At 39.9% G+C, this 12,404-nt stretch overlaps 1 protein-coding gene across 1 annotated transcript; it reads right to left on the bottom strand.

Annotated features, from left to right (window-relative positions):
- Nucleotides 1–488: 488 nt before the first annotated feature.
- GCNT4 (glucosaminyl (N-acetyl) transferase 4) lies at nt 489–12,177 on the bottom strand. Its single transcript, XM_069964633.1, has 3 exons — nt 12,017–12,177; nt 7,421–7,494; nt 489–3,420 (listed from the first exon to the last, which is right to left on the bottom strand). The coding sequence occupies exon 3, from the start codon at nt 3,417–3,419 to the stop codon at nt 2,100–2,102; it is 1,320 nt and encodes a 439-aa protein (XP_069820734.1). The 5' UTR covers nt 3,420; nt 7,421–7,494; nt 12,017–12,177; the 3' UTR covers nt 489–2,099.
- Between the last annotated feature and the right edge of the window lie 227 nt (nt 12,178–12,404).

The raw sequence follows: 12,404 nt of genomic DNA, 5'->3' as shown, positions 1-12,404 counted from the left end.
AATTTACGCCCTGATGCCGGTAAGGGAGTTCAGAGCGGGGCCGCGCGGCGGCCCCGCTCTGAACCGCGCAGGTCCCGGGTGCCGCGTGTAGCCCGGGACCGTAGGTATTAGCGGGCACGGTCCGATCGCCGTGCCCGCTAATACAGTAATCGGATGCAGCTGTCAAAGTTGACAGCTGCATCCGATTACCGGACGCAGCGTCATCCCTGGTGTCTAGTGGGGAGATCGCTCCTCCGAGATGTTATCCCGGAGGAGCGATCTCCGTAAATGAAGCCGGCCGGGGACCGCTCCAAGATGGCGCCGTCCCCGGCTCGGCACTCGTTTACTTCCGGCTGCAGCAGCCGGAAGTAAACGAGTGCCTATCTCATGGATCTCTGCAGCATATCTATGCTGCAGAGATCTCAATGAGAGATCAAAGCACTTATACTAGAAGTCCCCCAGGGGGGCTTCTAGTATAAGTGTAAAAGTAAAAAAAAAATGTCATTATTAGTAAAAAGCCCCCTCCCCTAATAAAAGTCTGAATCACCCCCCTTTTCCCAGGTTATACATAAAAGTAAATAAATAAATAAATAAACATGTTTGCTATTGCCGCGTGCGTAATCGCCCGAACTATTAATTAATCACATTCCTGATCTCGCACGGTAAATGGCGTCAGCGCAAAAAAATCCCAAAGTGCAAAATTGCGCATTTTTGGTCGCATCAAATCCAGAAAAATTGTAATAAAAAGCGATCAAAAAGTCGTATATGCGCAATCAAGGTACCGATAGAAAGAACACATCATGGCGCAAAAAATGACACCTGACACAGCCCCATAGACCAAAGGATAAAAGCGCTATAAGCCTGGGAATGGAGCGGTTTTAAGTGTTGTATATTTGTTGACAATGGTTTAAATTTTTTACAGGCCATCAGATACAATATAAGTTATACATGTTACATATTGTTTTAATCGTAACGACTTGAAGAACATATATAACAAGTCAGTTTTACCCCAGGGCGAATGGCGTAAAAACACATTTCCCCCAAATAAACAAAATGCGTTTTTTTTTTCAATTTCACCACACTTTGAATTTTTTTCTGGTTTCGCAGTGTACTTTATGCAAAAATTCAGCCTGTCATTGCAAAGTACAATTAGTGACGCAAAAAATAAGGGCTCATGTGGGTCTCTAGGTGGAAAAATGCAAGTGCTATGGCCTTTTATGCACAAGGAGGAAAAACCGAAAATGCAAAAATCGAAATTTGCTCTGTCCTTAAAGGGTTAAACTACTATACAAAAATAAAAGCTGTAATATAATTGGTTTGTAAGGACAACAAGACCAGTTTCTCTGCTACGTTTTTGATAAATGAGACCTATTGTTAAATTGGAGAGACAGAACATGCAAGATGTCAGTATAGCAAGGAATAACAAGTAAATAAATCCCTGAGGCCCCCTTCACACGTCTGGAAAAATCTGTCTCGATTTTTGGACTCATAGGGTTACCTTAGTTACAGATTTTTCCTAAAGGGTGACCCCCATAGAAGTCTTTGGGAGCAACTGGATTTACAGATGCTTTACTGATGCGGATCTGGAAAGCATCCAGAATTCCAGGCCGAACAATACATTTTTTTCCGGTCAGGAAATCCTGAAAGAACTCCTGACAGGAAATATTGATTACAGTTAGTAAATACTGATGGTTTCCTGAAGCCTCCTGGTGGCTTTCTGATCAGATTTTCCTGACAGAAAAAAATGAAGAGGGCCTTATTCTTTAAAGGAAATCTGTTATCAGTTTCATACTGCCCAAACTACAGGCAGCATGAAATAGGGACAGAGTCCTTTCTTATTCTTTACAATGACGAATGACTCGATCTGAAATGCTGCAGCATTTGAGAAGATTTATAGTTGTAACATTGACCATCAGCTGCAGCATTTTAGAGGATTCATAGTTATAACATCGGCCATGCACTGGGCCCAAAAGGGATTATTCAGGCTTATAAAAACATGGGCGCACAAACTGGGGCCTGGGGACAGGGGTAGTGCTTTTTTTTTAATTCAAGAAATAAATAAATTCAAGAAATAGATCCTTATGTTGCATGGTGTAACAGAATAGTACCATTCAAAAAAATCACCTGGTTGACAAGTAAACCCATTCCCTCTGCTGTTCTTCAATTTTTTCAACCAAGCATTTGATTAAAATAGGGTCTACTTTTGGGTCAAATTTATTTCCAAACCAATGTCCTGATTTAAGGAGCCATCGTAGTTCAGACGCCCCGTAAATACACACACTTCGGACATGAGTTCCAGTGCAAGGTGGATAGTGAGTTTCCTCAAGATAGCTCCATTTCACTAGACGAGTTTTACTATCAAGATCTGTAATTTCCACTTCTGTCCTTGAAAGTCCCCCAGGTGCTCCTGGCACCCGATTTAGCGTTGCCCAAAAATGTTCATCTGGCGAAAAGGTGTCTTTACTCCATTCTAGAAATTCTGGAACTAGAGGTGAAACATAAACAAACTGAACAAATGGACGGCTTAAAACGAAATAGGCACTTCCAGAATACATTTCAATACCATGGGGGGGCGGAGATTTTTCAGTGGAAGTTTTGATTGGCATCTGTACGTAATCAAGACTTACTACAATCCTGACCTCATGATGGTAAGTATAGCGACTTTTCTTTATATCTGTCGGTCGTGAGGACTCCAGCATATTCTTCCCATTAAGCTTTTTCAGTTCTGAAATTAGTTCATAATTGGATTTCAGCGGCATGTCCTGTCCACACAGATTGATGACATAATTCCACTGTACGGGTGACCTCAGCAGATCGGACAGACAGTTCAGATCAGCTTGTAGTCTTGAAATATGAGCGTAAATTACTGTCTCGAGCTTTGATGCAATAAAAACATTGGGGAAGCAGTTGGCTAAGTTCATCATGGCTTGCTTGAATTTAGAAGAAGATTTTTGGTCATAATGAATACAGTAGACATTGGAAGGACTGTATATGGTGTGCAGAAGGCGTTCTACATTAATAGCATCTTTATGTACAACCAGTGAATAAGCTATGGGAAAGTCTTTCTCTTCCTGCGAGATGGGCTTGTCATGATAGTGACGTAGACTTTTATAAGCTGCACAGTTATTTGTCATGGTCACAACGTTTGAATCGTCCAGATCGTATATGCGTCTTCTCCTAAGCTGTAAACTTTTTCCAATTTCCATGGGTTCCAATTCATATATGGCCGTACAGTTGATGATGCTAGATGGGTCATTTTGTAGGGAGTTTTTGGTAACAAAAGAAGAGAAAATATCTGGCTCCACAAAGTAACTTTGAGTACTAGGGAATATTAAGTCAACTTTCAAAAGCTTTAAAATACAGAGCAAGGACACTGCAATTAGGAGGAAGGTGACTTTCTGTCGCTGAAGACATAACAAACAACTCTTCAACTTCTTCATTCTGAAAGAACACATATCACATGTAAGGAATTCAGAAGATGCTTATTCAAACATGTTTCAAAAAGAAATTAAAGGGCAACATTCAAAACATCTAGGCACTTTGGACTATTTGATCTCTTTCTAGCAAATGGGAATTTTTGTTGGAATTTTATCTAAGCTTTCTATATAGTGCACTCCCCACTAAAACCATGGATCTAACTATAATTTAAACAATCATTTAGTCAGTCATTGATCTGTGTAACCAGATTTCATGAACCCTGACCACATTGCTACTATTTAGCCCATTTAGCCCAAACTTTTTAAATTTCTAGGGTCATACAATTGTGTATAGTTTTATACTTTTTGCTGATGTCCTGTACTTTCAAATGTTCCAGTTTTGGATGGCAGCAGAAGGGTTAGCCTTATATCAGTACATAGACCTTTTAGAAATGGGAGGAGTTTATTTTAACCCAGCCTCTCTCTCTGTAGTGAGAGGAAGTTCAGAAGAGTCTATTTCAGCTTCTCAAGTTGAAAAGATGTGTTAAGTTCTTTGAAGCCTCTCCTTAAAGGAGAACTATAGTAAAAAGTGTCAAAACGTTATATAGGGTTGTAATTTACTTAAAAAATCTCAAGTCTTATCAGCTGCTGTATGTCCTGCTGTAGTCTGAAACAGTACTCCCACCTCTGTCCCTGAAAGGAACTATCAAAAGTAAGAAAGGTTTTCTAAGGGGCTTTGTCATTGTACTTGACAGTTTCTGCCATGGACAGAGGTAGCAGTGGGAGCACTGTAACAGACTGGTAGTACTGGAAGAGTTCAGATTTTTAAATCTTTTTAAAAGAGCTACATTACAAACCTATATAAATTTCTGATAGTTCATTTAAAAGGATTTTTTTGCCTGGGTACCCCTTTTAAGAGACAATCTGCAGTTAATTTTATATCCAGGTCCTGATTCCTGCAAATAACCCTGTCCTGTATTCTAGACCCCCTAATTAAAAGAGAAGAGGAGTTATACGGCTTGTAGGGAGAATCTGTGTATGCGTCCTATAGATGTAGCCCAATACCTTTCCAGGCTTCAGGCAAGGCCAAGGGACAAGTGGTTACAAACCTACAGTACTTTTAGAGACCTGCAATTTGCAGTTGGCCATTAAAATGAATGAATAACCATGTAATGCACAATGGCATCAGGTTTGTCAAAGCAGGAGCCAAGGAATAATTAAAGTCTAGATGTACTACAATTTTACATTTTCCACTTGCTGGTTACTGGTGACTGTTAGTGTATTCAGCATGCCACAGACATGAAGGTTTGTTGAGAATCCAATCAAGATAATATTTAAAGGGTCAGCCTAACTATTAGTTGAAGCATACGTTTGGGGAAAGAAGAAATCAGATTGGTTGGACTCTTTCCTTTCTGATACTTTGTTTTTCTCAATATAACCAGCACCAGGCATCTGCTTCATTCCCTCTATATAAATTAGTCAACTGGCATAATAAGGAAGGAACTGTTGATCTCTCTTGGTGCAACAAACACCCAATAACTATAACTGTGGCCTACTATGCTTTTACATCATAAAAGGGGGGGCGGGGGTTCTTGCAAAAACTAAAGCCTGTTAGCCTGTTAGATATAGCAGTATGGCTTTCAGACCTGAGCGATGGAAAAGGGCCACCTGCTGCATAAGGGGATTACTTCATATCTAATATATGTATATAGATCTTTTGAACAAGTCGTTGTATGGCCCAGGCACTGGGAATTAGGTGGGACTGTATTTAAACATTACCTCTGCCCAGTAACATGTAGTAATACAGGCAGGTATGATATGCATACTTTTAGAGTATGTACCATGTATATTGTAGAGTATGTTGACAGTATATTGGATGGGTATCTAACACTTTCAGCATGCAGGTGATCTCAATAGGGTAAGGAGGAAAAAAGCTGCTAGACTTTCCCTTGAGATAAGGGACCGGACATAGTGAAGTCCAAATCAATATCAGCCCTGATATCTGCCACTAGAGGGTGCAGACAAGAAGCTTCAATACACATTTGATGGTCAGCCTATTCCATGGAAATTATCGAATTTATCCAACATACATCTAATATAAATGGCCAACCGGTTTACAGATTATCTACTGTATCTCTAAGATTCTGGTGATGATAGTTATGTCTTTTGAACCCATCCTGTAGCTTTATGTCTTCATTTTAAAGTCTATTTTTCATTTAACTATATATCTATATTATTGTGCCGCCACACATCTATCTCTTCACTGTGTAGGTGAATAATTGCTGAGTTACTGCCGTCTGCCTCCCTCATTTCTCTATAGCAATAGATCTTGGCCACATTCCCTTTTCTATCTCTACATAAACATCAGAGGTCTGCTATTTCTCCAAAGCAAATGGGAACATGAAACATTTCATTCCTGCACTGCTGAGATCAGATTTACCACCAAATTATTAACCTTTACATGAAAGATGCCGGAGTGGAATCACTTAGACTATTAACATCATACCTTAGGCAAGTCATTGAAAGTAATTACATTAAGGAGATGCAATTCCTGAAGACAGCAATGTGTTTTGTTTTTTATCCCTCCAGTGTATGTATGTGCAGAGAATACTGCAGGCGCCCATCACATTCAACAGCCAGATGCAGAATTTAGCTGCTAGTAAGCATCTTGTATACTAAGCAGTTTTACTACAGTGAACAATTACTGAAATTGAGTAATAACTTAACTTTAGTATAAAACACTAGTAAATAGGCCATTTATAAAATGACCTGCCGCAGTTGCTGTGTTGATATCATATGACTGATGCCATATTGTTGGTTGCTTTGGTTCAAAAATACAAGAAAAATATGCATCCTGTATGTTCATGACAGTGATCATCTGCCTGTAATTGACAGCAGTACTGGTAAGCCTGGTAATTAAAATGAATGGATTCTCTGCTGAGCGCCACACTATTTGCAGGGATGCAGATATATACCTAGAACCTACAGCATTAACACTGTGTTAACGTTGCCTTAAAACAAGTTTTTATTCACTAAATAGTGTCAGAGGGGCTCCTTTCTTTGTAACTTTTCTATCAGTTCTGGCACATCTCAAATACTGGATCTGGCTTTGGACTATTGGGTAAAAATGTGACATCAAAGTAAAAGTCGCCTAGGCTGAGTTTACATCTATCTGGCGGACCAGGGTCCTTCATTTGTGACAACTGATGCCACAACTGATGGCAGAAATGCATCAGTTGTCATCAGTTGTCCTATCTTTTTTTTACATTAAACATCAAGGACAAACGGTAGAAAGCAGCAAGCAGCGTTCTGACGTATGTCGGGTGCGGCGATCCGACGGCACCATTAACACGCCGGATGCTACTGTCCCACTAAAATGAATGGGATCAGTTCAAAGATCCGTTTATCTTTGCCACTTTTCTCTTGCACCAAAGGGAAATGCCACCGGATCGCCGGCTGAATGTAAACCCGGCAAAAAGCTATGTTAAAAACATCAAATAAAGGGTAAAATTATAACAATTGAACATGATTTTTCTTTCTTTTTTTGTGTTATTGTGCTCATGAAAACTAAAAGAACAACAACATTGTTCATAGGCTGCATTACAGCCTGAACATTCAGATATGACTTTAAAGACAGATAAATTGTCACGATTTCCCATATAACCAACTGCAGCCTGAGCTTCATACTACTGTAAAAGTAATCAGTTTTCAGGAAGAAGATGATGATACAGTAAATCCAACCCAGCAGAAGTGAGATCCATTCTGACATCATTCCCATATAAAATCCCCTGCTCCAGTATTTTATCACAGCTATAGATAATAAAGTGAAGCTTAACTTGGGAAAAAGACATCTCTTTGGTCATCAGGGAACTGCTCATACAGCAAATCTCACTGTTATTACTAAAATTAGCCTAATTTCAATGATGGAAGCCAAGGGAGCTGTGCTGCAACTCAATAAAAACTGAACATATATATAAATATATATTGAGTCATATAATGCGGTGCGCGCAGCACTGCGTACTTACTCAGATGCTTAGATACTATGGAGCGTCGTAAGGAAGGCGAAGAAATAATCTTCTTGGTGAATACATGGCAGGATCTAAAATACAAAGATGTAATTATAGATTCAATAATACATTATGTGTAAGGCCAGTTTTATATGACAATACTTCCCAGCCTAAACCTTCATTGACATTACCTAGTACACACTGCATAGGAATAGAAGACCACTCACAGGTCACATAGTATAACTTTAACTTCCGGGCACCTCCTCCCGTTTGTTACTACAATCTCTCTTTCTGTATTGTAACATGAAGGTACTTTTACACTGGGGTGACTATCAACTGAATGAGCGTTGATAGGAATGTTCCAATAATGGACATTCCTTCTTATCCTGTTTATCGGCTATGGATAAGAGATAACTTTAAAGGTTAAACAAATCTAACCAGCTGACAACTCCGTTCAGGATGAAGGTATGTCAAGTTTGTAGCGTTTCTATAATAATGTATGCAATTTTACACATAACTAACAGTAATACATGTTGATCACATATGTAACTTAGAAAATAACTACAAAAACACAATGAATGCTGGGCCCCAGTAAGCATTTCTTATATTGAAAGCCATATTTAGCAGACTAAGTGCTTAGAAGGATAGCACATACTAACAAACACCATTTACATCCATTAGCCAAAAGGTCGTTCTCACTACAGACACAACCTGGTGTTACTGTACATCTTTGTAAATAGGCATATGAGCACACTGGACTACATGACAAAGCAGCATTAGCAAGAAGGCATAGAGAAATGCACTGGATTTTGTGATGGAGAAAATATGCTTAAGTATCCTACATGCTGGATATTAGTCCACTTCTGCCAGTGAAAGGCCTTCATTACGTTCTGCCCTCGCAACCTAAGCCTCCTGGCAGGGGAGAAATCTCAGCTATTCCAGAACGCTGCAGGGTTTTCTTATAAGTGAAATACTTTATATTATAAGTGTTTTCATCTCTTAACCCTTTCCTGTGCTCCTGCAATCCTTACTTCTAACAGGGCTGCTATTTCTACTGATGTCTAGGAAAATTCCTTTTGCCTGAATCAAAAGGAATTAAAGTTGGATCCTAAAGTTATCTAGCAGAAGTCTGCAGACATCTGTTCATCCCTAACTTGGGCCTCATGCACTACCCAGTTACAGCTCTGTGCAAACATCTGATTGTACAGAGCCATAATACACAACCCATAGGCCACAACCAGGCCCTACTCTACCCTAGTGGGCCTCTTTTCTATCAGCATAGCTTTTAGGGGGGAAATACTCAGAAATATAACTCCATACAGTGGCAAAGTGTCTATAAAAAAAGCTGTATTCCTGTTATTAAAAAAACTATATCCCTTTTATTATTGAAGAACACAGCATATGAACACTCTTGCAGATAAGATGGCAATAAATTACATCGCAGGGAGCAAACAGGTAATTTCTTCCAAGATTCCTGCCAACAAGCCACATGCACAATGGAGAAACACACACCAAAGCTATACTGGGGCACAGGGAGTACCTGCGGTACTGCCAGGGAAGTATACGCCACCATTTATTTATTTATTTTTTTAAATCTATGCAGAATTTATGGCATAAAATCAGAATGCAAAAAAGTCCCAGCAGGGCCCCATAGATGTCTATTAGTGCTTTATTATGGCTGCATACAGCATAAATGCCCTTCTTTTCTCTGCTCACAGAATACAGATCATGCAGAGCAACCATACTGAACCCCGTACCAGATATTGCCACATTTTATGGGCATCCCTTTCATTCTGATGATCTATAAGGGGTCCTAGGAGTTCATTATTCTATGTCAATTAGTCACCTGAAAAATTCCTTTAAACACTGACTGCCTATTTTTAAGATAAGCCATCAGTGTTTGATCTGGTAGGACTAGAATACACAGACACAGCGGATGATTCATATGAATCGCTGTGCTCGGCCCTGGAACTCAATCTCATATAAGTGAGTAAAGCCTCTATTAGTGCTGTCAGCGCTTGTTTGCTCCTTGTTACCCGCTCGCTGCCGCCACTAGTACACGCGGCGTCAGCGAGCGGGTAAGTGCAGGGGGGCCGCAGGGATCTGCCCGGGTGATCGCTAAATTGCCCGGGCAGCCCACAGGGCATAGCGGTGGTTAGAGTTGGCCATAAGTACAATGCTGATAATCCTGTGGGAATGGAGAAGATGGAGATGTTGTTGCCGGATTTCAATCCCTGTTCATAGTGCTGAACGGAAGCAGTATTAACTACAAACATACACTTAGTGAGCAGTTCATGATGACCTGTAGGACAGTCTACCTGTAGTGGAAGGTAAAGGTCAAAGTATTTGCCACCTACCAAAGTGTTTAGTATAAGACATAATTCTTTTTATTCTTATATAGCAATTGCTATATATAGCTGGGAGAAATACGCATTAAGCCAGTTCTCTCCCCAACTTCTATAGAAAGTCTATGCAAGCGTCTCCTGAAATCAGGGCGAAGCAGCACCTGTCCATGTACCCTCACCCTTTTCTAATGATTGGTGGAGGTCTGAACACCCAGACCTCCATGGATCAGAACATTTGACACATCTCTACGACATGTCAAGTGACAAGTATACTTTAAAGCGAATCTGGGACCCCCCTCCCCTTCCCCAACACACTCTGAGCTGCTGGTACCATTTTAAAGATGTTCTGCCATACCTCTCAAAACATTGTCAGTGCTTGTACTTCCATAAAAAATATATATTTAATACATCCATGTCAGTATAAAAGAGGCAGGCCTAGGGTTCTCATGCCCAAGGCCTCCTGTGCCTCACAGTGCTTTACATGTCCATTCCAGCAATGAGGTTGTTTAGTGAAATGGGAACGTTCATTTACCCCTTGATATACATAGTAACATAGTAACATAGTAAATAAGGTTGAAAAAAGAAAAGAGTCCATCAGGTTCAACCTAATACTAATACCAATATGGCCACTCCGCCCACCCACTCTTCTTATCATGCTGCCAATTATGAGGCCATCACTGCAGATGAGCGGCCACAGTATTTATTAGGTACATGGTAAGAGAAGCAGGGGGTGACCCTTTTGGTACACTATAGGGTAAATAACCTCCCCCACTGAACAAAACAACATCATTTACATAATAATTAAACATTTACTTAATAAAATGGTGCAAAATTATGTGCCTGTGTTTGGTATAAAGATCTTTACGCAGGTTAGTTTTCCCTTTAAAAGGGAAGTAAAAAAGAATAAAAAAAAACAACACTTTGAATAAGTTTGAACACAGTCACATGCACAGGATGCTGGGCCTCAACACTGTGCTCTTCTGTTACCGCATGGAGAAATGAGGTTGTTTGCTTCCAGTGGGCTTCATGTGATAATTGTGAAACAGATACAAAGTTGATGCTGGATCACTGACCCAATATCCCCCTGAGTAAGAGCTGACTGTGAAATAACAAAGAAACTAAGCAAAAACAATACTGATGTAATAACTAAGTTCTCAGCGGGCCAGAGTCCCATCATGACATTAGATGGTTTACACAGGAAGCACCTCAACCACGTTCTGTTCTATCAAGTCAGCTCCTTACAGGGGTGACTGCTCAGAAAACATTCTAAATGAGGAATATGTCCGACTATTCCAGCCAAACTGTGCTGCATTATTAATAACAGCAGTTTATAGAGAAATAGTCAACACAAATAAAGCATGAGTATACAGAATTATCCTAGTAACACATCTCATGGGTGTCCCAAATGATATTAACCCCTTCCTATAGGTATGCAGCATTCTGGTTACTCCATCCCTTAAGTTTATAGAATTTTATTAAGTCAAACTTGCTAAAAACTTAAGTTTATGCATTAACCTGCATATACGTATGACTGAGCATACACTACTGTAATGATGACGTTATACTGCCCGAACCAAAATATGTATTTATTCTGTTATCTCAACTAATGAGTAAGGATTGTTCACTTGTCTGTCATTTATGATTCAGTGGTATTCTACTAGGCACATCGCCTTATTCACTTAATCTATTCAACTCAAATCTATGAGGATGCAGGATTCTATCTGAATATTTTATTACTTCTACATATTAAGTATATGGTACTTTATTAACTTTATCTAATGAGTACACATCTTTCTATTAAGTCAATCATTTCCTATATTTTTATACTTATCCACATACATTCTGTTTCCCTTGATTCATGAGTACACTGTATTCTATTATACTAACCTCAGTTTATATTATTCTTAACAGTATATTAGTATATGCTGTATTATATACACTGAAACACGCAAGTAACCCATCAGTATGCTGCATTAAAAAAATAAAACTAATTTCACAACATTCAATGAACCCTTTTCATGAGTACACAGCATTTTATTAACAGCAACACAAAAGCATCCTCTAAAAGTATACAACATTCTAATAACCCTATGCGAACATTCTGTAAGACATTCCATTCACCAGAACCTCACACCGTATAGCATTCTAGGCTGAAACTTTAGAACATATGATAAAGCATCACAGGGGTATGATGCACAGGAACCCCCACCTCCTAGTAATAGTCCCATCCTGAGACTGCAGCAAAAGTAAACGGAATATATTAACTTACCAAAGAGCAGCACGGACAGTCTGAGACCGGCAGCTGCTGACAGCACCTTGGCTGTAATCTCTATGCGCGGCAATGGAAAGGACTGCAGGCTTCACTTGGTAGCAGTCTGCACTGAGCCTTGTATGTGACAGGACAGGAAGGAGTCTATTTGAGGTGTATGAGAAGGGGCTGGGTGACGTGAAAAGAAATGGAAAGGCTCCTCCTCCAGCAGCACAAGGAAGTGAACTGTCTGCCGTGTGCCAAAATTTCGCTGCACACTGAAAAATGACATGTATGCAAGGACCGCTGTGCTCTGAGCTGATGCTTCTCCTTCCTCAGGTCTTCACACTGGAGGCTTTACAATGTGCACTTGACTTTAATTAAAAGTCAAGATTCCGGCATCTTATTA

This window comes from Dendropsophus ebraccatus, chromosome 3 (genome assembly GCF_027789765.1).
Source record: "Dendropsophus ebraccatus isolate aDenEbr1 chromosome 3, aDenEbr1.pat, whole genome shotgun sequence".
Classification (NCBI taxonomy): domain Eukaryota; kingdom Metazoa; phylum Chordata; class Amphibia; order Anura; family Hylidae; genus Dendropsophus; species Dendropsophus ebraccatus.
Note: the sequence above shows the minus strand (reverse complement) of the source record. Positions and strands in the feature narration are given on the sequence as shown.

Bases quoted from the DNA above. Each gene is read 5' to 3' on its own strand.
- GCNT4 (XM_069964633.1), bottom strand. From the start codon at position 3,419: ATGAAGAAGTTGAAGAGTTGTTTGTTATGTCTTCAGCGACAGAAAGTC.